The sequence below is a fragment of the Haliotis cracherodii genome, unplaced genomic scaffold, assembly GCF_022045235.1.
Source record: "Haliotis cracherodii isolate W230 unplaced genomic scaffold, xgHalCrac1.p SCAF_4, whole genome shotgun sequence".
Classification (NCBI taxonomy): domain Eukaryota; kingdom Metazoa; phylum Mollusca; class Gastropoda; order Lepetellida; family Haliotidae; genus Haliotis; species Haliotis cracherodii.
Window position 1 is genome coordinate 17,452,000 of NW_027266297.1, and position 25,835 is coordinate 17,477,834.

Below are 25,835 nucleotides of genomic sequence, written 5' to 3' on the forward strand. Positions count from 1 at the left end.
AATATGGGAGACCGATTTGTTTTGTTAGTGCTAGTGTTTGTTAGTGTCAGTATGTGCGTGTGTATGCATATGCCTCACAATTTAAATATATAATAATATAGTTATGCAGATTCTGAACAGTATGTTATGTAGAGACTAGCATGTCATTACATATGACTTACATACTAGACTTAACTGAACTCCTTTCAACAACTTGCAAAATCAACAGCGACCATAAACGCCACAAAATCGCCTGAAGGTTCTCAATATATATCGTGATATGGCGTCACGATTCCAGTATGCACAAGAAATAAATAACTTACTGGTGTTTAATCCAGCAGGGTGTCGCAATTTATGTCACTGTTGAAATTATTAGACGTCCAAATGTCATTTGTGACTCTCTGGGACTGCGTACAATCATTGATATCAATAGAATCAAATATACTGGAATCCACACCATGACATGCATTATTCGTTTGACGAAACTCAGGCCAGGAACTTGAATGCGTTTCGGGGAGCATATCCAAGGCTACAGAAGAGACCTCAGTGCTTTGGCCATTTGATGTCTCGGCGCATTTACTGGAACTTCTTGATCTCCTTTTAGGCATTGACAATTCCACCCTTTTCCAGAATTTCTCAACTCTTTTATCATTTCCGTCCTTCGGCCATTCAATATATGTGATTGTATCCAAAATGGTACTAAGAGTGTCGTCCATATAAACCCGGTCTTCCGAAATGTCCTGAAGCACTATGGGTATTATTCGCTGCTTCCGCTTCAGCATTTCGTGCTGCGCTCTCTGGTACTCGAATCTGCAAAACTCACTCTGGATGTAACTAGGCGTCAATATCATGATTGTCCGACGACTGTTCTCAACTGCTTCAATGATATTATTTGCAATTGCTGCAAAAGAAGTGCCAGAGAGATATTATACATGAATTATATATGAATTACCACTATTCCATGCACATTCTTATCTAACAACTCCACACGAAACGTCGTGTGTTTGTGTGTTGTTTAATACCGGTCTCGACAATATTCCAGCTTTTTGAGGACGCTCTGTAAATAATCGAGCCTGGACCAGACAATCCAGCGATTGACATCGTGATCATCCGGAAACGCGATTAGGATACAATGACTTTCATGAACAAAGTCAGGAAGCCGTTAGTCACTCCTTACGACAAGCATTGGTTGCTGAAGACCAGTTCTAACCCGGATCTCCACGGGTTCAAAACACTGTGTGATGTTATGTTCCGTATTCTATCGTGTATAATACGCAGGATGAGGGATATATGTCTTTACATTACTTTAAATGGGGAAAGTCTCCTTATGGCTTTTGTCCATCAAAGGCCGCTCCTGATCCTGAACACAATCGTGTTATACAGAATACGGATGTACATGTGCAGGATGTAACGCTACGAACATGTGTAACCCGCCCCTGTTGTCTGTGAGACACGTGTTATGTGAAGGTCGTAGTGGTTGTAAATTTGTCTTAATTCTAAAGCGAAAGCAAACCAATTTCAAGTTATCGCATACCTAGTCGCGTATGCATAAAACCCATAGGCTGATCACGACCTCTATCTCTGAGTGGCAGGTTAGACTGACTTTTTACTCAATTGTACTTACTTTCTCCCGGCATAAAGTCTCTGAAGTGTAGACAGAGTTTAAAATTGAGATTTTTCTCCAGTTTAGGATACAGCGTGTGGACAACAAAATCCTCATCCAGTTTTGTTGACTTGTAGGACACGAATGCATCAAAGAGTTTATCATCTGGAATTTAAAGTGATATATTTTTTATTAAAGTTGAACGGAACAAGGGGAAGATAATAGGAATTGAATACTCATTTAATAATACACAGCAAACACTATTGTGAAACATTTCTGGTTTAATCAAATAAACAAAATATATATAGATCACCACATCACCATCATAATCATTATCATCATCACATCACCACCACCACCACCACCACCACCACCACCACCACCACCACCACCACCACCATCATCATCATCATCATCATCATCGTCGTCGTCGTCGTCGTCGTCGTCAAACTGACATGCCGTTTTATAAGTTAATTACTGATTGAAGCGGGATTAAACTTAACTCACGCACCATATATTGGTGCCCATATGGGTATTATGTTTGCTAAATTGAAGTAACGCACTAAGCATGTCCGTGGCACAGCTTGAACCACCACCTGGAGTTCTGCACCTTACATTAGATGTACATACGAGGGACGATTGATAAGTTCCAAGCCTGACATAGAAGGAATTTCATAAGAGTGAAACCTTTTGACAGCACATGAGGGCATAAAGGTATATCCACAAGATCTGAGCAAATTGTTTCGCTGTGACATGTTAGTAAAATAAGCAAAGGTATGTAACCTTTAGGGAATGGAAACTTGAGGAACAGCTTTGAACGTACCAATCAACCACCGTTCAAACCTGAACATGTATCTAATAACAAAACTCAAAGGGTTTTATCAATCATGCGCCTATTTTGTGTTCATTTTCTTGTTTCAGTAGCAAGACTATGAATACGACAAAGACAAGGACGTTTTTTCTGTTATAAAAAAATGGCAACGCCTATATCATGCGACTCCAATGTTACCTTCTTTACGATTTGTAAGGATTAATTCTTTATTTTACTAAAATGTTTGTGCCGCTTTGGTATAGAATATGTCGCTTTCAAATTCAAATTCATATTTTAGTTCCGTGAAGTAAACCCCATGAAAGTAGTTTACCTAATCACATCTTTTACATCAAGTTCGAAAATGAAAAAGCCGCATACCTGTTTAAGGAAAATTAATAACGAGATTATCGTTCAACGTTAAATGTCGTTTACAGTCGAGGGGCCTATAATTCCCCAGACAACCATCTCTGCACGTTAAGAATGTAGGCTGAGATGGTGCAATTCACGGCAGTACGTATAATAGTTTATTGTTATGCGTCCGATGTAACCACAAAGCCCCATTAAGCCACACATCCACAAACTTCACGCTGTGTTATTTCAAGGTGACACAGTTTATGATGCGTTTATTGTTAACCATATCAGTAGTCGGAATAAATCTGTCACAACATTGCACACCCAGGCACGGATGGGCTTATGGACAAGCATATCTGCGTGCACTGGGCATGAGGCAAATGAGTTTGATGGTGACAGGACGTCCTGGAACTATCGTCATTAGGAGCGCCAGGCACTGACCAATCGGGTTGTTTCGAGAAGACAAGGATCTGGTACTATAGCGATATAAAACGCGTAGATACAGACTGGTTGTGTAGTAGCTGAGGGAGATACGTATATTTGTTCATTTTTAGTTGGTTTGTTGTTTATGTTTTTGAAAAATATAGATCATACAGGTCATGTGACTCGCAATCATGTCAGTTGTCCTTGCAGTACGCAGTCGACGCTTGTCAGATTTGGATACTGCTAAGTTTTGGCAATGAAATTTAGTACATATAAACTCACCATCCTCTTCAAAGGGTTGGAACATGTAGACTATCTTCATGATGAAGATGTACCTCCTCTTCCACAGGATGTAGGGCAGGATGACCAAGAGGATGAGCAGGATGACCAGTAGAACCACACAGCTACCCACAACCCACCAGTACCACGACGGCGCCTGCACCTCTACAACGTGAACATAGCACGTAGAGTTAGACAGAGAGCATATCAGACTGATTTTAACAAGACGTGATCCTGTATATAATGCACTTAATATACGAATAAAGGTTAGTTTTGATCAGGGTTGTTCCTACGACCTTACATGTCCCTCAACAGGGAGTTTGCCTGGATAGACACGTAATACACATATGCGAATAAAGGCCAGTGGCCCTCAAGGCCCTGTTCCACAAAGCGATCGTAGCGCTAAGATGATCGTAACTCCCATACCTTAACATAGGCTTACGACCGTCGTAGCGCTACGATCGCTTCGTGGAACGGTTACACACCTCACAAGGGCGTTGGCGTGGGCGTTGGCGTGGGCGTGGGCGTGGGCGTGGGCGTGGGCGTGGGCGTGGAGATGTGGTGGTAGATGTGGGCATGGTGATCATTTGTAATGTTTACACTGCACATATATTAGTGCATAAAATTGGAAAACGTCAGGACATCCTTGAACCCTGACCCTCTATGAGACAGTGTTAAGTAAAACATGCAACACGGTTGTGTTACCACGTGTCGTGTCAAGTATGTGCGTGTAGTGTAAGAATCTTAAGACGCAATTACGCCTGATTCCTCACGGGTGTACATATAAAGCACAAAGTGAAAACGACGTCACAACTCGTCCACCGTACAATGCAGTGAAGGTCTGAATCTTCCAGTGACTGATGCGTTAACGTGTGGAGAGGAAGTCTTCCTCTTGACATCACGTGACTAATGAGTGATGAGGCACTTTGGACAGAGACATGTAGACACAAGTAGACATCTAAGGGTGTAGGTCAGGAGGTCCAACAGCTGGTAGTGTAAGGTTGTGTATGGCTTGTTCTGAAATCGCTAGACTTGATACGACATTTACAAAAGAGTATGGTTTACGCCTCTTTGAACAAAAGTCCAGCTATAGCCCTGCGTGTCAGCTTCATGTGTGAGGAAAACCCGAAGTCCCAGACGTTAACATCTTTGGTGAAAACACGTATAGTGGTGAACAAAAGCTGACAAACATAATCAGGGCGGGTCTGGGATCCTGGAAACGCAAGGGACTCACTCTGCAAAATGAGTGAGTGAGTGAGTTTGGTTTTAACGCCGCTTTTAACATCATTCTAGTTACATCAAGGCGTGTCAGCTTAATGTGAGAGAAAAGCCTAAAGTGATGCAGGTCTCAGACGTTTACCACTTCGGTGAAACCCACGAGTATGCGTCTCTGCACAGCGAATTGTAACTACATAGTCGACTAGGTCACCCGCATCCCTCTTTAACATAATGCACGCATCAGACAGAGTGCAAAGTGATGAGCGAAAACCTTTATTCCTGGCGTACTCGTTTACACAGAAATGCAGATCTGAACATACCTCGTGTTGAATACATATTACGGATAGGAAATAAGCTGATGTAACAACATCCTGACAAACATATTGACAGATAAAATAGATTCCTTGTTATTCGTAGTCCCTACCACCAAACACGCCAAACACGATTGGTGATTATAATCCATACATTCATGGATGAAAGCATAAATGAAAACACATAAATTTGTATATCTTTTATTAAGAAAGTTAAAAGACATTATAGCACTATAGTCGTAATATTGTTTAACCAAGACTGTAAATATCAAAATAACGCATGTAGTTTTGATTAATGGTTTCAAAATGATTAAATGCATATATAACTTAGACTACCACATGTTCAAAGGCAAAAGAGTAACTGTTCCCCTGAAATTGAGCGTTCCACAATGCAATCTGTTTCGTAGTTCTGATACATTACAAGAGACTATTAACAGTGAGTGAGTGGGTAAGTTGGGTTTAAGGCCGTTTTGAACATTATTTCAGTTATATCACGTCGTGTCAGCTTCATGTAGGAGGAAAGCCCAAAATGATGCAAACGAGCACGGTTGTAGTGCTGATAAACCTGGCAACATATTCAGGGCGATTCTGGGATTCGAACCCAGATTTTGGGTTTCCGGCACACGATTCTCTGCACAGCAAACCGTGGCTTTTTGGGTGGCACGATATGGTCACATGCAAGAAATGAAACAGTTTTCAAGATTGCCTATGTGAATAAAGTTAAACCCACATGTGATTAAAAATAACGTCATTAATTAAATGGTTATTTAAGATATCCCCCTAACAACAATTTTGCTCTGTATTTATGAATTAGAAATTACGATCGCGAATCACGACATGTCTTTGTATATGAAAGCCTCGAGACAGATCATGTAGATACGTCCAAAACACCAGTTTACCTGGTTGTGGTTTTGGTCGTAGAGTTGCACACGTCGGACCCATGTATTCCGGGGCGCAGCTGCAGTACAAGGTGCCATTCTTGAAGATATCACAACGTCCGTATGTCCCACAATCAAGTGGGCACGGTTCGTGACAGAATACTCCAATCCATCCACGTTCACAGATGCACTTCAGAGCAAACCCAACAATCGTGGTCCTGTTTGTGGCTTCTTTATAGCAAGTGCCGTGTTTGCAGACAAAGGCAGAAGATCCCGGGACGCACTGACGCGCCGATAAAGGAGGGAGAATCGTTGTTGAAGGTGCTGTGGACATAACTAAAGATGTTGATGGACGTACCGTCTGGGGCTGTGTTGATCCTGAAATACAAACAAATGACTTATAGATATGTACCCGTCGACCATGCTTGTCGTAAGAGGCAACTAGCGGGATATGGTGGTAGGCTAGCTGTTTTGGTAATCGTATCCCAATTGCTTAGATCGATGCTCATGATGTCAATCACTGGATGGTCTGATCCAGACTCGATTATTTACAGACCTCCGTTATACAGCAGGAATACTGCTGAGTGCGACTTTAAACAACACACAAACATAACACGTATGGCATGCACATATATCAAATGATATCTTGAATGATTGAAATGATATCCTGAAGATATCCGCTAAAACGGGCATCAGGTGATCACAGTAGTGTCTTGTCGATCTAGGATTATCGCTGCCCAAAGGTTTTCTCATTGCCAATTATCTAAATTACATGTCACTATCAGATACTGCAATGTTAACGTCACTTAAGACAGCATTTAATCACTAGTTTCGGTAGAAAGCATTCATAAATTGGTTGTTGGTTAGCAATTTTGTTAAACCGTTCACTTGGCACGCCACAAAACTGAGTTCCAGACTTTTCATTTATATTTCGTAAGTATGATTTACCTCTCTAGAAAGGAATAAAACGGCATAAAACCAAACAACCTCGCTGGCCTTATTCCTACACAATCAAGCATACCTAAAGGCAATGTTGATTGGGGTATAACAACACTGATGATATCCTTGCATCGGTCTCCAGTATATCCAAAGCTGCATTCACATATTTGACCAGCCGGGGTGGCTCTACATTGTCCGCGTGTTCCACAGTCCAGGTTGCAGGGTGTCTGGCAGAATATCCCCACCCATCCTGCGTCACAGAAACACTTGAGCTGCCCTGGCTTGCAGTAACCATTCTGACAGGTAAACCCTACGAGACACCGACGCTGGGATAGTGGACGAAGCGTGGATGTTACCGTTGTGGTAGAGAGGAAGGATGTTGTAGAGGTTGCAAACGTTGAAGAGAAGGCTGCTGATGGGAGGGAGCTTGTTTCTTTGGTAATCGGGTTTGAGTATTGGGATGACTTGTTGTCATTCCTGATATCTGTACAATGTAAATATGAATCCTTATATAACACCTTACATATGCATATTTTCAAATACTTTTGGATTTTTTAATTATTAATTTTAGGCCTTTGATTTTATTATTTAAACATTTTGACTGGTATAATTATATGCAAATATCAAATATTACACATTTGACCAAGCATAGAACATACATAAATATACATTGAGTGAGTGAGTGAGTCAGTCAGTGAGAAGTATTTCAGCCATATTGTGAATAGCAAAAATGCATGTAACATGTAACTGTGTGTTGTGTCAGGTTACAGCCGACAGGTTATGCGTGTTGTGCCTCGTTGCATAGCTCTTGACACGTTAAAAAATGCACGTAGCAACAGTGCAATGCCTTCATGTACACAAACACGCGGATTCATGGGTGAATGATGCTATGGTAACAATGGGTGATTTTCTTCTTATTAGCATAAATGTATATTTGGATTATGTCTTATTCAGTCAATTACATTGTATATCTTATTTATTTGTATTCCTATTTAATACGTTAGCTTGTTTCACCAGTGTCCCTTTTTAGCCTTGTCCCTGTTGATAAAACAACTGGTAGTAATGACTTCGTTCAGTAATTATGTACAGGATTGGTATACAAGGTATAAATGTACCAACCTGACCCAGGTGTCGAAGTTAGCTTCTCGCCACACCGCTGACCCGTGTATCCCCACTCACAGACACACACCAACTGACCCCCAATAACACTACAGATGCCCTTCTCCCCACAATCCAGTGAGCACGGGGTCCCACAGAAAGTCCCAGACCAGCCTCTGTCACAGACACACACCAACTGACCCCCAATAACACTACAGATGCCCTTCTCCCCACAATCCAGTGAGCACGGGGTCCCACAGAAAGTCCCAGACCAGCCTTTGTCACAAACACACGTCAGCTGACCAGCCGGGCAGTGTCCATTCCTACAGGGGAATCCTGCAACACAGTTGCTGCCTACCGTGGTGGTGGGTTGGGCGACATCTGCAGAAATGAAACAACATGCAGGTAAATGTTCGGCATCTATCAGAATAGAACTCAAGGTAGTTGATGAAGATTCAACATATGCCCCCTCCCCCATATTTCTCCTTCTCAAATATAAGTATTAAAAAATATATAAAATATGGCCCAAGAAGAAATTGTTTTGTGATGAATGTTCAGGAACACCCAGGTTTCTTTTCAAATACATCATACATGTATGCATTTATAATTTGAGAAGCCGTCATGACAAGTCAGCAGTTGGTCTGCAATCTATCGCTCTATCCACGTACATAAACATAACACACTTGTGTTGAATAGCAAGTCAACCAACCAGTGGATAATATGAGTCATGTCCTAATTCGGATATCAACATATATCCACGCATCGAATACTTGTGCTCAATAACACCCGCAATTCTGAAAACACATTGTTTACCTACATCGTTAATACAAATTGTTACCTTTTTCTACATGTACCATCTAAACAGCACCACGCCAATAACAACTGAATCCGCCTGGTTAGTAGAATGTAGAGAAAAGTCAACCACATCGAAGTTTTTCTGATATATATTAAACTTAAAAGTAGTGTATAATGGATGCGTTATCCTCATCGCCATGTCAACTTCGACATGGTCCTCATCAACGTATACACGTTCCATTCATTTCACAATATTCAGATAATACATTAAACTTGAAATGGACTGGGCACATGTCATATACCGAAAAAAACCAAAGGTACATTATATACATACATGTATACTAATTGAATACATATTGTATAACGTAAGACGATTTTACAATAAAATACACAATACTAAGATGTGTCGACATGACATTAATTTTAAAGCAACATAATAGAAAACACATTCGAAATAACTTTGTTTTAACCCATAATCATATTTGGACGTCATCTTGAAATCACAAAGATATGGAACAATGCAAAAACAATCCCTTGGCGCCGAAAGGTTTCAAACAATTGTCAGATTACAAGACACTCTTCACATGAAAGTCACATGATGACCCAGAGATCAACAATATAACCACATAGCCTTATGCTTTCACGTTCCGCTGACGTTAGTTTGAATATACCATCAGTCAGTGAAGCATGCAGGTAACATCGTTATGGTAAGGAGGTTAGACCATTAAATGGCATACCTTTACGGCTGACCTTGACACGGAAGGCCATATCATACAATAATTTACACCTGATGAAATGCACTGAAGGTCATATCATACAATAATTTACACCTGATGAAATGCACTGAAGGCCATATCATACAATAATTTACCCCTGATTAAATGCACTGAAGGTCATATCATACAATAATTTCCGTACATCTCTAAAACCGGATGATAATATCAACAAGCGCTAGGGTGAACAGCTTGAGAATATCACTTCGGCTGAAGATCAAACGGGTACATGTTTACAATCTAACGTCATTTTGGTAGTATTGCTTCGGGGGGATTCCTTATAACAAGCAAGCGTTTGCAAAGCAGGAGAGGGACACCGGATGAGCATATCCTGGCAAACCGGCTGTCAACCATTACTTTACAATTGACCTTATGCAATGAATAAACTCTGAGTCAGCAAATATAAAAGAATATAAAAAGAAATATAAAAAGAGATAGAATTAATGATAAATGTTCAGAAGTTATAATGTAAATATGCAGACTATGTATGTATCAAATGGACCCGTGAAGATCCGGGGTAGAAAAGGTCTTCATCAACCAATGCTTGCCGTAAAAGGCGACTTTGCTTGTCGAAAGAAGCGACTAACGGGATCGGGTGGTCAGTCTCGCTGATTTGGTTGAAGAATGCAATTGCGTGGATCGATGCTCATGATATCAATCACTGGTTTGTCTGGACTAGACTCGATTATTTACAGACCGCCGCAAGAAAGCTGGAATATTGCTGAAAGCGGCGTTAAACAACAAACCATCCCAAACCAAAAATGTATCAAAGGTGCTGATGTCATAGACAAAGGTGTGTATTTCCTCACTTAAACGTTATTCGATTCACACTGCACACAAGACATTCGTCAACGTCAGAGCATAGACATTAAAGGGCAACTAAAAAAATAAGCTTTGGAAATTACCGTGTATTTTCTCGGTATAAATGGTTGTAAAGGTTAAAGACTACGTTTGATATACACTCCCTGTAAACAGATACCACTTCATCACAGCTGATGTGCGCTATTTCTCATACGACGTTTGTGTTAGTTCAGTTCGGGAATAAATATACAAATTAGTGTCACGTAAAAGTGTCACATATAATTAAATTGAATACATGATTCCTACTAATTACTAAACATTTATGGCGGGGGATACCAGAAATGGGCTTCACACATTGTACCCATGTCGGGAATCGAACCCGGGTCTTCGGCGTGAAGAGCGAACGCTTTAACAACTAGGCTACCCGACCGCCCCTGACAGGACGAGTGAATTTTCTTCGTGGACGACACCACACACATTAATTGATTTTATTTAGAATTGATCACATTTTATTAATATGGTGAACAATGACGTCGACACACTCCGTCAGGGTACGATAACACTCAGCCAAATAAGTCACCAAGCTTGACCATTAACTCGCCTCTTACGGCCATCCACCCGTGAAGATCCGGGGTAGAATAGGTCTTCAGCAACCCATGCTTGACGTAAAAGGCGACTGTTTTTGTCGTATAAGGCGACTAACCGGATCGGGTGGTCAGGCTCGCTGACTTAGTTGAAGCATGTCATCGATCCCAATTGCGTGATATTAATCACTGGATTGTCAGGTCCAGACTCGATTATTTACAGAGTGTGGCGTTAAACAACAAACCATCCAACTAACCAATCTTACTGTCAGCATAGGTTGCTAATGGTCAATAAATATTCTAACCCAGAATCAACAAGTATCACAATGGGGTAAGCTGAATCCGTCACGTGTGGTGTGTTGCTTATATGTACGGTGTATTACGGTTATGTACGGTGTGTTAAGGCTATGTACACTATGTTACCCTCCAGTCATGATATAGCATGTGGCGATTAATGCAGTATTGCAATGAACGTATCCATTAAGTCGCATCCTACGACCAGCTTTATTTGGTGGGGATCTATTCTTACCAAGAATCTCCACTGGACTGTGAAACCTGAAAGAAGTGCATATGTAATAGATTACCTGGATGTTTTGTTGGGTTTAACTCTCGGCGCTTTTCACATCGTGAACCAGTGTAGTCAAAGTTGCAGCTGCAAAGTGTTGTACCGTTGACAAAGACGTCACAAACTCCATTCGAACCACAATCTAACCCACAGGGTGTTTGACAAAATATCCCAGACCATCCACTATCGCAGTTACAACTGCTTTTTGTTGCCGAACAAATGCCGTGAACACATACGAAGCCGTGAAAACATTGGCGTTGAGACATAGGCCTCAATGTCGTAGTCGCCAACGTTGATGACAAAGCTGTCAAATCATCATCACTGTCGGTCGTATTCTTGTTTGCTGAAACCAACGCCAGAACCAACACGCACAGACTCACCAGCACATAAACAAGTTTAAAGTGTGTTGACATTCTGTTAACTGTCCCTGTTTGAAACTGCTGGATCTAGTTGGAAACGCTGAATCATACTGTCAGCCATGTTGGACTATCCACATTTAATTCCGCCAGGAAAACTATTAAATCAAACCACTCATGTCTAGCGGTACAACCAGGCTGAGCATTCCGTCTGGACTTCTCAGCAGGAAGTCATGGACACAAACAAACCGTCACGCTTTGTAATCAGTCTCAAACATCCGCAAGTTCCACAGCAACTAACACATGCCGATTTGCATGTGTGTGACAGTTTGAGAAATGGCCTGTGTATTTGTTCCCGTGTTCAATGCCTGAGGTACTTCGTACGAAATAAGGCTTAGTCCTCGCTCCAGTGCTGCAATCGATATAAAGTTATTGCCTGGTAACGCCAGAGGCACGCCGCGTGGGGATGAAGGTTACCCTGTAAATGAATTCAAATAAAAAGTTTATGCCAGATCGTCAGAGATACTGTCAGCAAACTCAGGCCCCCATAGTGAGATGTCGAACCGACCTATTTTTGCACATCATGACAAAGTCTCGTAAATGACACCCTCTGGTGACACTGTTGATGCCTATCAGTTTGATGTACAGGAAACTGCACTTCATTACAAACGACTTGGTATTCGTACGTCGCTGTATATCACAGGGCCACGTTATACCGATTGGGTATGATAAATATGTAACGGGAAATGAAACGTTAATTGCTTGAGAGAACGAGTGACAGAATATGTACAAAGGGACTAGTATGTTACGATTTTAATCAATCATTCCTCCTAACATCCAATCTGAGTTTGTGTTAAATCACGTCATGCATCGCCGGTTTCAACGATCATGTTGTCGAGGTATGGTGAAAAGCTTTGTCGGAGTGAATAATCACGATGAGTGATTAAAAAATTGGTGCTTGGAACAGAACATGTGTGACAAATGATACATCGGTGTATCGTGTCACATAACACCCTAGGAAATAGTTCTGGAGTGTAACATACCTTGAGTCTTGTAAGGTGAACAATTTACTTTCTTTTGTTTATGACCCGTGCCACCGGTAGGGCAGAATACGCTCACCTTTTCGCGAACACCTGGTACCATCACTATTTGATCTGCTTTTAGAACAGATTAATTATAAATATGGAAAGGTTTTTATCGCTTTTATTGACACCACCGTAACAGACCATACATATCCGTTATATACTATTCATTACCGTAACGCACTATACATAACTGTAGCACAGTATACATAACCGTAACACACTATACATTACTGTAACACGCCATACGTTACCGCCATTTCCATGCATAGCCGTAACACACTATACATCACTGTAACACACTATACGTTACCGTAACATATCCTACATTACCGTATCACATTATACATTACCGTAACACACTATACATTTCCGAAACATACCATACATAACCGTAACACACCATACATTACCGTTACACACTATACATTACCGTAACACACTATACATGACCGTAACATACAATACATTACCGTAACACACTATACATTACCGCCACACACCATACATTACAATAACACACTATACATTACGGTAACACACATTACCATAACACACTGTACATTACCGTAACACACTTTACATTACCGTAACATACTATGCATTACCGTAACAAATTGTACATTACCACCACACACCATACAAAGCCGTAACACACTATACATTACTGAAACACACTGTACGAAACCGTAACACACTATACATTACCGTAACATACCATATATTACCGTATTACATCATACATTATCGTAACACACGATTCATTACCGTAACACATTATACATTACCGCCACACACCATACATAGCCGTAACACACTATACATTACTGAAACACGCTGTACGAAACCGTAACACACTATACATTACCGTAACATACCATATATTACCGTATCACATTATACATTACCGTAACACACGATGCCTTACCGTAACACACTATACATTGCCGTAACACACTATACATTACCATAACTCACTATACATAAGTAAACCGTAACACACTATACGTTACCGTAGCATACCGTACATTACCGTATGACATTATACATTACCGTAACATAGTATGCATTACCGTAGCACACCATATATTACCGTAACACACCATACGTTACCGTAACATGCTACGTATTACCGTAACACGCTATATATTACCGTAAGACACTATACATTACCGTAACAAACCATACGCTACCGTCACACAACACACATTTACGTAACACACCATACATATCCGTAATATACTATACATTACCGTAACACACTATACATTACTGTAACACGCCATACGTCACCATAACATACTATATGTTACCCTAACACATCATACATTACCGCCACAGCCATACATAGCCATAACACACTAAACATCACTGTAACACACTATACATAACCGTAACACACTATACATTACCGTAACACGACATACGTTACCATAATACACTAAAACACCATACATTACCGTAACACACATTACCATAGCATACTATGCATTACCGTAACACACTATATACTACCGTAACATACTATACATTATCGTAATACGCCATACGTTACCATAATACACTAAAACACCATACATTACCGTAACACACATTACCATAGCATACTATGCATTACCGTATCACATCATACATTACCGTAACACACTATACATTACCGTAACACGCCATACGTTACCATAATACACTAAAACACCATACATTACCGTAACACACATTACCATAGCATACTATGCATTACCGTAACACACTATATATTACCGTAGCACCATACGTTACCGTAACACGCTACGTATTACCGTAACACGCTATATATTACCGTAACACACCATACATAAGCGTAACACACTATACATTACCGTAACACACCATACATAGCCGTTATACACCAAACGTTACCGCAGCACACTATTCATTACCGTTACACACTATACATAGCCGTAACACGCTTTTCATTACCGCAACACACTTTACATTACCATCACACACTATAACATTACCGTCACACATAACTTGACCGATAAAGTTTAGTGCACTGTGACTTTAGAAACCATGTTGTCTAACAGGAAGTCAAACTGTCAGACTGTGCCGTAAGTGCATTGAGTAAAGAGAGTGTCCTGTTTTTTCAGGATCATGTAGGTTGTCATGCAGGATGTGATGAAAACACACCCACGCGTGTAAGCCTTAAGACACTGTGACATCGTTTATCACATATTTGATGGTTGTTGCGATAGATTAATAATCCGATTATAAATATGCTAATGAGGTCACCGAGATGGAAATAATTTTATTATGGTCTATCAATCGATGCAATGTTTACTTGCTAAGAAGACTGTACGTGTTGCCTAATATTCTTAATACTTTAGATTAGCGTTTCCCTGATCTTAGATTCCCTTATTCTAACGTTTCTTCAGTGACTGAAATTAAAAAACAACAACATTTAGTCGCCTCTTACGACGAAAATTGGGGATGATGGAGTCACATTGTGCCCAAGGTCCCCAAGCAAAATGCTATCATATATTAGGAATAAAAGCCTAATTTTTGTAATCTAAATACATTATATTTACGATACGGATAAATACGTGAGTAATGATCCGGTTTATTTTTTTAGTTACCAATGCTTTTGTAATTCAAACGTCTCTTACAACAGTGCGCGCTCTTGAGAAACGCCTCACTGAATAACAGTTCTCTCTGTCAACCACGACTTTCCGGAATAAATCAATAGATTTGTGTTTATATTACTTCCTTGTCAAGTAGAGGTTCTACATCGTACGGGGTATGAGCGGTCGTCATTGTAAGTATTGCTTGTATATATCTTCTAAAAACGTATTTTCCCGAAAAATAGCAGAGTTATAATATGATTGAAACTACAGTTTTCAAACATTCGCAAGACATAACACGTTTATTTCAATAATCGGTGTATAGACTGAATGAGTACAATGGCTTCTTGGTGAATACTGACAACAGTTATGTTTTCAATACTGGTGTGGCGCATGTTCGTCTTCTTACCGTCGACATCACACCCTCCACCATCACACTGGTATCATTGTACATTTATTTATCACATGAAACATAATCGTCAATGTTAAATAGCAAACTAATAAAGTATTAATATAAAATGGTTTAGATCACGTTTTTCAGACGATCGCCAGGAAAATAAGTTTCACTTGCATGGCATATTGGGGTATTTAGGCTTATTTTGCATTTATAACTCGCTTATGATATGTGCCATATGGCTGTTAATAAGTTAATAGCATGGTTTCACCAGTATTTTTATTTTGAGGCGATTGCACGTTTGTCACAGTACTGACATTACATAAGATCCTGAAGTCACAGAAATGTATTCGCGTTTTACACAAGATATATACTCTAAAGTGTTACTAAAATGCAGAAGACTAATGGATCCACAATGTCACAGTTGATCAACTTGACCATGAAGGGTCTATCAAGAATATGTAGCAATGCGTGTGAAGGTTTCCTACCACAACGCATACCTCAAGAAAGGCAGCCCAAGAAGTGAAGTTGATTATTTAACAGATGCTTGTCACCCCTAATTATAGACTTTGGATTGGATGAGCTTAGCCAGATCATGACTTCTATCTTCTACTCAACCTTTAGAGAAATGAGTAGCGACTAATCTTGTAGTATATTAAAATTACAATTTGTATAAACAACATTGTTAAGCCCTGAAAGAAACTGTGTTTTTTAAATATTCTTATCAAAATATGATTTAAGATTAACACATGAATTTGTTATATATGTGTTTTGATAAAGTTAACTCTATCATTAAGTGAATAAACTGTAATACAACCACACAAATATGTGATCTTAAGAAACAAACACATATCAAGTAGTGTTATCCGCAGATAAAGAGTCTCTGAATCACATCAGTTTGCACAGGATGTGTGGCTATGGCATGCACTATTGCATCTCAAACCCGATTTCAAACAGGAACACCTGTTTGTCAAGCAGTTGCTTCGGCATTGGCACCTCCAGTAACCCTGTCCTCTCACGATTTCACGAACAGATAATGTTGTTTCAACGACATCTGCGGGTTTCGGTCCAGAATATCTCACAAACTTAAATTGATATCTTGCTAGTCGCCAACTTATTGTTTCCCTATGAGTTCCTATTCTGTGCATGGCATTGTCTATGTCCATGACTACGCCAGTTACATTTGGCGAGTCACCCTCGCTCCTGTCAAACGAGAGACGGGAACTGCAACATTGTCCCCAATACGCACGGCACGCAGTGACCTGTTGCTCCTGTCAATCATACGAGTAGCTTCATCTTCCTGGCAGGCTTTGCATGGTGTAAAGCATCTACATCAAAGTCAACAGCATGTGCTACATCGGACGCATCAACTTTTGTAGCATCAACATCAATAACAGTGGCGTCAGCAGTATCTCGCATAATCTCACCAGGCGCGCTAACATCAGGCACGACATATGGAGCATTAGCATCAGCAGATACAACAACGGTGGCGTCAACAACATCTGGCATGACCTCAACAGGAGCGTCAACATCAGGCACGACATATGTAGCATTAACATCAGCAGATACAACAACGGTGGCGTCAACAACATCTGGGATGACCTCATCAGGTGTGTCAACATCGGGCACGACATCTTTAGCATTAACATTAGCAGATACAACAACGGTGGCGTCAACAACATCTGGGATGACCTCATCAGGAGCGTCAACATCGGGCACGACATCTATAGCATTAACATCAGCAGATACAACAACGACAACATTTGGCATGACCTTAACAGGAGCGTCAACATCGGGAACGACATCTATACCATTAACATAAGCAGATACAACAACGGTGGCGTCAACAAAATCTGGCATCTGGCAAAGGTCGAATAACATGAAACTTGGTGAGATATTCTTGTTAATGTAGAATGAATCGGTAGACGCCATCCTTGTTGGTTTGCATGTCAACTAAGTCGACTTGACCTCTCTCGTTCAAGTCCCTGGCAGATTGAGGCTTTATAACCACACCTGATTTATTGCCTTTAAATATTAGCTTCTGTCGTTATGCGGGCGTCAGTTAAACCAGTTTCCGAAGTGGTTATTGTGATCTGAAACCTCTGATCAAAATCAAGTAGTCCCCGGATGCATGCTCGAATAGCCCCTTATGCTGACAATACGCACTCTCATAATGGGCACGACTGAATGTTACTTCTTCTTACCAAGCACTGCTCGTGAGCACTCTCCTGTATTTAAATGAATTTACATTAGGATTACACTCTTGTCAATGAGAGAAAGCTGATTGCACGTTAGGTATGGAACACGTTCTTCCATGTAAGCGTTACTTGTATAGATCTCACGTGTTTACTTCGATAGCAACTTATGATGCAAGTCTTTCTCGAGACAATATAAAACGTCAAAGCCACATAAGTGTGTGTTAATGAATAAGTATCCAACTGGCTCGGTTTAGGGAATTTGGGATTATAAGGAAATAGTATCCATTGCAAATAATAATGTTTAACCATGTGCAGACAAAACTTTCCTGTATGTTATAATGACACCGAACACTAAGTTAAAGGATCGTTACAAAAACAGCCAGGAAAATACGACCCCATCTCAGTGCCTTCTTTGATGTTATATCAACCATGATTGAATCAATATGGTATTATAGGGTACAGTCATCGTTTGTTGTGATCATAGTTTCATGATAATAGCCTTAATTCATATCGTTCAGCCAGCGCGAACGTTTATGTCCCCTGAGGTTTTTACGCTGGTTAACCGGTTGCAGCTTTAAAGCGGTACAGCTCGCATATCTTCTGTAACTCACACGAATTCGGTTTAATGTTTGGTGTAATTTGGCGTACAACAAGCTAATTGTCATTGAGAAAACTTATACAAAATCGGTTTTAGTACCGTCACTAACCATCCAAACGTCCTCATTTTCTATTGTGTTTACACCAAACCAGATACAAATACCACCTACACAATACTAATACTTTCAGGCTTATATGTTACAACCAATTCATGGAAGAATAATGTATGACATGTTCTTTAGTTGGTAAAGTTCATTGTAAATTTATAACGGTAACCTTCCATTTGTAGGACAGACAGTTATCAGAGAGCTCAAAACAACAAATTGCTGATTGAGTGCACAGCACATTAACTACCTGTTATCTCCAATTGGTAAAAAGCATGCAACTGTTTCAGTTTCGTTTATTTTTCCACTGGAAAATTGGAAAGAGAAAAATTCCAGAAAATGCATGTGTTTGACGGTATTGACGCTCAGTTTGAGTAAACGTAATTAGAGAATATAGCTAGGTATGAGATAATTTTTGTAGTGTACTAATATGTATCTGACATGGAAAAGCAAGCACCACATGACAAAAACAATTAGAACAATCTTTTGTGTTAAAAATATGAATAAATGTAAAATGTTTCTTTGAATCCTCTTATCTGTTTACCAGAGTTTATATTGTTAAAAAAAACCATATGTCCATATCATCCATGGCCCCCCAAGGTTTACTATCGTTGTGTGTGTTACCGATGTAGAGCCTGTGCCCTAAAGTATCATATACATAATCATGGCTTGATTTTGATTGATGGCGTGACAGCTAACATATGGAAGGTTTGCTGGTTTACGAGACTGACGCAAACTGATGGCAATTAACCGAGGTCTATCATCCCTCCATATAGTAGTATTGGTGTGTTGTGTGATCGCTCTTCTTGGAACACCAACAGACTTATGGGAAGGTAAACATGGTGAAAGGCATACCAATAATCTCCAATTCGATACATCGGAGAGAGCCTGATAAAGTTGTATACTCCTACCCAACTTGTATTAATGAGTCAAAAAAGAAGATTTAGACCTCAACCAATCAGGCACAAGAGAAAAAAACAGGAAAAAAACTCTGGCCCGGTTGTAACATTGTTGGATAACAAGAAATATTGATTAGGCTTAAATACGTATGCAATTGCAACCAACGTTATTGCTCGTGTGAGTAGCGGATGTAAATTAAAACGAGTTGACGTTAAATGTCCCTTTCACTACCTTCCATATCTTGGCTGTGTATCAATGAATGTACAATAGGGGACTCTTAATATTACTTATGAAAATCATTACGAGATTCAAAACGAGGCTGACTCGGAAAAATAAATCGGTAGTGATTGAGTCGAAATGACGCGCTCTTCAGAAACAACCACCGATCTGTGTCGTGTTCCAAAGCTTACATGTGCCTATGTCGAGGAGTATGTGAACGCTAATTGCTGAAACAAAGGGTTAATAGGAAAGGATATGTACATCGCACATGCAGACTGGTTCCATATATTCTCCCAAACACCGCACCTATTTTTTAGGTGTTTATACGGTAGTTCGCTATCTCTGAGATACGCAATCCATGTGTTGGTATTCATGAAATATTCCAGTGAAACAAACATTCTAACGGTCTCATCTCTGGCTTCAATATTGTCAACATATATAAAATAACGACTGTCAAGTTGATAAAACCTCTCATAAACGATATCTGAAACAGTTCGTCTGCTGGTTTGAGCATATTTGTTGGACATATCACATCCATTATGTAATCGCAATTCACTGGACCAAAATTGGTCAAAGATTGGGTTTGCCGAAAAGATCTACATGGCCCATGTACAAGGCCCATGGCAAGCTTGCCGCCGCAGAGACGTTTTCCTTGTCGAGAAAACGATCTATGTTATTAAGTTTATAATAAATTTGAAATGTTTATATTGACAGTTTTAGAAACATAATCTATAATACCGCAACACTCATATCGTCACTGGTTAGGATTTCCGTATTTGCTAATACCATGTGCGATTCAAATGATGCAGCTCTAAACAATACTGTCGAAGATGATTTTGTTTTTCTATGCGCAAAGCACGTTCAACATGTAAATGCAATGTTGCAATTCTTTCTGTCTTCTCTATTTCGCGCACACTGAATTGACCAGGGGAATGTTAGAATGGTGGTTTATTAAATCCAACTTAATTTGCAAGCTATGATAAAGCCAACAACTACCATGGCACAGTCATCAGATTCCTGCAAATCTGAAATACCACTTAACGGAACAATTTCTACATCTGACATGCAACCAGTATATAACAAGAAACAAATGTTACAGCTCCATGTGGGGCAATGTCGGTAAGACATTTGAAAGTATTTGCTGTCTTATAATGTGAGTAGGTCTTAGATTCTAAATTCACTGATGAACGAACAGCGAGAACCTCCACTGGAATAACTGTACTTTTGATACTTATTATTTATGTAAATGCTATGTGGTGTCTAGCCTAGCCTAGCTATAATGCCGTTTTCAAATAGGCAAACGCAATATCTGTTAATCATTATTGTTGAAAACTTTGGCAAGTAATGCTTTGCTGCGGGTGTCACAACGAAATATACTATAATCCTCATATTTTAATTTGTTTGACCACTTGTAACGTCAATATTAACAATATTCAAGTGGAAATAATGAAATGAAAACACAGTGGTAGGAACTTGCAATTGACATTTATCATTTTAATTTATTTTTTTATTACCTTTTTTGTCTCAGGAGGAATTACTTCGACCTTCTGGGGAAAGCAAAAAATATGTTTGTGTTCTCACTTCTCGTCGGGGATTTAACTCCGCTCACCGTGCCACCTCGTTTATTAGACTTCGTGACATATTTCCCCGAGGAAGCATCCTAGAATCAAAAGAACTTTAGAAATAATAGATAATGGCTAGTCGCCTCTTAGTCGCCGTTAGTCGCCTCCCTACGACAAGCACAGTCACATGTTACGGCAAGCATTTTACGGGCCCCTTATAATGACAACGCGAGCTCTCCATATGCGCAAAGATGTATAATTCTTCTTTTTAAACAAAGATCGCCTCTGTGGTCTACTGGTGGATCGTCCGCACGGAAAGTGGAAGGACCGGAGTTATATCCCCGGCCGCGTCATACCACTCTGTCTGGCTCTCTGCATCACAGGCCTAAACCTAAGACTGGTCGGCTCGGAGTGGGCTGGCACTATAAAATCGGCATTAATCCGGACAAGTACATGCAGCCACACACATACACACACATACAGACACGCGCGTGGGTGCGAGCACGTCGCTATATGTAACTCCATTTCACCTTACCTCACATTTGGCAACAAAAACTCTCCCGTACAAGTTAGTAAGTACATATTTGTTTTACATCCTTGTCATTGTGAGAATGTCCATTGACTGGGGTATCGGGTGAAAAACAGTTGGAATATCCCACTGACAGATAGTATCAAGTGCAAAGCAGTTGGGATCTCCGTCTGAATGGTAGTATCAGGTGTAATGCAGTTAGGATATCGAACTGACGTGTAGTATCAAATGTAAGGCATTGGGAATTCCCAAGGACGGGTAGTATCAGGTGCAAAGCAGTTGGGATCTCGAACTGAGGGGTAGTATCAGATGTAAAGCATTGGGCTATCCCAAGGACGGGTAGTATCAGGTGCAAAGCAGTTGGGATCTCGAACTGATGTGTAGTATCAGATGTAAAGCATTGGGATATCCCAAGGACGGGTAGTATCAGGTGCAAAGCATTGGGATCTCGAACTGACGGGTAGTATCAGATGTAAAGCATTGGGATATCCCAAGGACGGGTAGTATCAGGTGTAAAGCAGTTGGGATCTCGAACTGACGGGTAGTATCAGGTGTAAAGTATTTTGGATATCAAACTGACAGGTAGTATCAGATGTAAAGCATTGGGATCTCGAACTGACGGGTAGTATCAGATGTAAAGCATTGGGATATCCCAAGGACGGGTAGTATCAGGTGTAAAGCAGTTGGGATCTCGAGCCAAGACTGGGTTTAATACCCTTTTACTAAGAGAGGCAAATATAAAAAAAATTAAAAAGTCACATGAAACTTCCAAATCTGGAAATGTATGCATCGTCCCACTGTTATTCTGTGTAGCGAAGTATAGTATGAATCTCTTATGTTTTAACTTGTTTGGCACTTGTCACGTCAATATGAGTAATATAAGGTAAAATACGGAGACAAATGCACTGAAACGCATCAGTTCTAGTAACTTGACACACATCTTTGAAATACAAATGTTCACTTAATTATATATGTTTAATATATATTGACCTTTTATTTGTTTTGTTCCAGAAGGAATAACTTCGACATTATGGAGAAAGCAAACACGATGTTTGTGTTCTCACTTCTCGTCTTTACTCACGCCTGCAAAGCACATGCAACATGTGAGGTTTATCATGATGCTTCAGGCAGAACCCTGGCTGACTGTAGCAAGCGACAACTAAACACGGTTCCACTGCACCTCCCAAGAAACACTGAGTCGCTTAATCTCGAGAGCAATTACCTCACTGAACTGAAAGACAATACATTTTCTCGTTACAGTTGTTTAACGGTATTAAATTTGTCTTCAAATCGAATTTCAAAACTTGAACCAAGAGCGTTTAATGGATTGTGGAATTTATCATCTTTGGATATAAGTAACAACTACTTACATGTGAACACAGAAACCTACCCTGACGGTATATTTGGACACTTGTGGAATCTACAAGTCCTTATGTTGAGACCAGTAATGAAAGAATACAGTTATGGAAAATTTCCATCCAATACTTTTGAACATTTAGTTAACCTAAAACACCTACAACTCAGCTACTGGCCTAATCCAAATCAATCACTTTTCTTTCAACATTTAAAGAGTTTGTCATCGTTAAGTTTGCTAAATACTGACGACTGGTATGGTGGGATGTTATCCAATTCTACCTTTTTGACACTGAAAAGCACACCCCTTACAAATTTAATGTTTTATGCCCAAATTGATTATTTGGACGAAAATATATTTTCTCCACTTTCACAATTGAACTCCCTTTTACTCATGAACGACTTTAACGGGCGATTAACGTTAAAGAAGGCAATGAAATCTTTAAAGTCATTTTCTGGCAGGAATATGACCACAATCAATTTGCGCGGCATTCAGGATACACGGTGGCGTATAGGATCTAATGATGAAATAACAAGAACCATGATGTTATATGTGTCTGAGATATGTGTGGACAACCTTGATTTGTCTGTTAACAGACTACGGATATTTTGAACGGATGCAGTGTTTTCTTCAACATTTTTCAATTGCCTGAAAAGTGTGGAGTTAACAGAAAATCCAATCCACGGTGATACTGCAATCGTCTTTAAACTTCAGATTTTCACAAATCTACAAGTTGTTTAGTTTGGTGAATTGCATCGACTGGATACTATTTCAGAAACAAGAAGAAAGGGTATGCGGCTAACACTTTTCACGCCTCCTATGTTGGAAAGATTTGAACTTTATGCCGCAGGACATAACAATATTCATGGTGACGTCTTGCTCCTGAATACAACAAATCTACATACACTTGACCTGTCGCATAATGGTTTGATATATATCCAGGGCTATGTAAAAGGTCTATGTCATGTACGACGGTTGTATTTATCTCACGGATTATTTCACCCTTCATTGTTTGAGAACACAGATATCAGATCTAGCTTAGAAGAACTATATGCTGACTATACTACTTTTGGCCCGCATTTTCTTACATCTAAGACATTTTTGGATATTCCTCATCTCCAAATACTTGATCTTTCCGGACAAGGCCTTTTCCACATAGCAAGGAACACTTTCACAAGCTTCACAAAACTGGAATTGCTCATATTGTCTGATAACACCTTTACTTTCATACCTGAGGAAATATACAGCATGCAAAGATTAAAACATCTTGATTTATCATTTAATGCTTTAAGTTCATTGTCAACTGAGGACATGCATTATTTTGATAATATCATTGAGAATAGAGACGGTTTCAATTTACACCTAAATGGTAATACATTCTTTTTTTCCTGCTTTTCTCTTGGATTTATAGAATGGCTACAGACCACTAAAGTGAATCTAGACCATGGAGGCAACTATTCCTGCCTGACAAATGAAGGATTGGCATCAAGCACTGGATTGCTCAACATACATTATTAGTACCACTGGAGAAAATGTATAGGACAGCGTTGGTTTACAGTTTCCATTGGATTATTTCTTCTACAGATCATATCAATTATTTCAGCTTTTCTTTTAACAAAATATTCACCTAAAATTGAATACTTTCTGCTGAATACATTTGGGTACAACAGTACTGAGCCTCCGAAGAGAAAAGATTTCATGTTTGATGCTTACATCATCTACGAGGGTTCAGAGTATCAATGGCCATGTCTATGTCTGTTTTCGCGGCTACAGGAGAGAGAGAATAACATCAGACTATATCTGCCTGACCTTCACGAGCCGTTTGGATGGCCCAAGGCAGATGCTATCATCGAGGCCCTGAGTGACAGCTGGAAAGCTGCCATTGTCATCTCCGAAAGGACCTTCACAGATGAGTGGACATACTTCACAATTATTTCTGCTGTGAGACTCTTTTCTGCCCACAATGATATCACAGGACGGATTATTCTCCTGTATAAAGACGTATCCCCTCAAGTGAAGGCAAGAGTACCGCTGGTGTTGCTGAATGTTGTACCAGAGGAGCACATAATAGATGTCAGTGATGGAGTTGAGTTTTGGTCCACATTACGACAACTAATAATGGAGGAGAATGCATCTGCTATTGCATTTTAACAACCTTTATAATTGATTTCCAATGAAAATATTGATACATCTCTTATCAGTCTGTAAGCACCTGATGTCACTTATTAAATACAACTCTTATTATGCATACTATATTTATGAAGATAGCTAATAATGTAGAAATCTGATGATTAATGTTGACTCCTATATCACTGCTCATCAGCATTATATATAGATACCTGGAAAAATGTTAAGCGCCCCATGCTACTTTGGCTCTAGGATTTCAGATTGGCGCTAGCAACAAATCTGTGGCATTAAAAGCTGGAACATGTTCTATTTCTTAAAAGACTAAATCTTTGTTAATTTACTCACAAAGAGCACTTGTTAAAGCACCCTTCATGAAAGTTTTGAAAATGGTATTCATAATGGTGG

At 39.8% G+C, this 25,835-nt stretch overlaps 2 protein-coding genes and 1 pseudogene across 2 annotated transcripts; 1 reads left to right on the forward strand and 2 right to left on the reverse strand.

Moving 5' to 3' along the window:
* Positions 1–308: 308 nt before the first annotated feature.
* Positions 309–11,821, reverse strand: LOC139480219 (neurogenic locus notch homolog protein 3-like). Its single transcript, XM_071263249.1, has 8 exons — positions 11,428–11,821; positions 8,167–8,271; positions 7,912–8,064; positions 6,875–7,276; positions 5,875–6,231; positions 3,450–3,611; positions 1,604–1,747; positions 309–880 (listed from the first exon to the last, which is right to left on the reverse strand). The coding sequence occupies exons 1-8, from the start codon at positions 11,819–11,821 to the stop codon at positions 309–311; spliced, it is 2,289 nt and encodes a 762-aa protein (XP_071119350.1).
* A 5,297-nt stretch (positions 11,822–17,118) lies between these two features.
* Positions 17,119–17,772, reverse strand: LOC139479303 (zinc finger X-chromosomal protein-like). Its single transcript, XM_071262164.1, has one exon. It carries the CDS (start codon positions 17,770–17,772, stop codon positions 17,119–17,121), a length of 654 nt encoding a protein of 217 aa, XP_071118265.1.
* A 5,207-nt stretch (positions 17,773–22,979) lies between these two features.
* LOC139480481 (insulin-like growth factor-binding protein complex acid labile subunit) lies at positions 22,980–25,454 on the forward strand (annotated as a pseudogene).
* The last annotated feature ends 381 nt before the right edge of the window (positions 25,455–25,835 follow it).

Bases quoted from the DNA above. Each gene is read 5' to 3' on its own strand.
- LOC139479303 (XM_071262164.1), bottom strand. From the start codon at position 17,772: ATGGCGTCTACCGATTCATTCTACATTAACAAGAATATCTCACCAAGT.
- LOC139480219 (XM_071263249.1), bottom strand. From the start codon at position 11,821: ATGTCAACACACTTTAAACTTGTTTATGTGCTGGTGAGTCTGTGCGTG. The intron at 1,748-3,449 runs GTGAGTTTATAT...TTTAAATTCCAG, and splicing joins CCAACCCTTTGAAGAGGATG to ATGATAAACTCTTTGATGCA. The intron at 881-1,603 runs GTAAGTACAATT...CTTCTTTTGCAG, and splicing joins AGACTTTATGCCGGGAGAAA to CAATTGCAAATAATATCATT.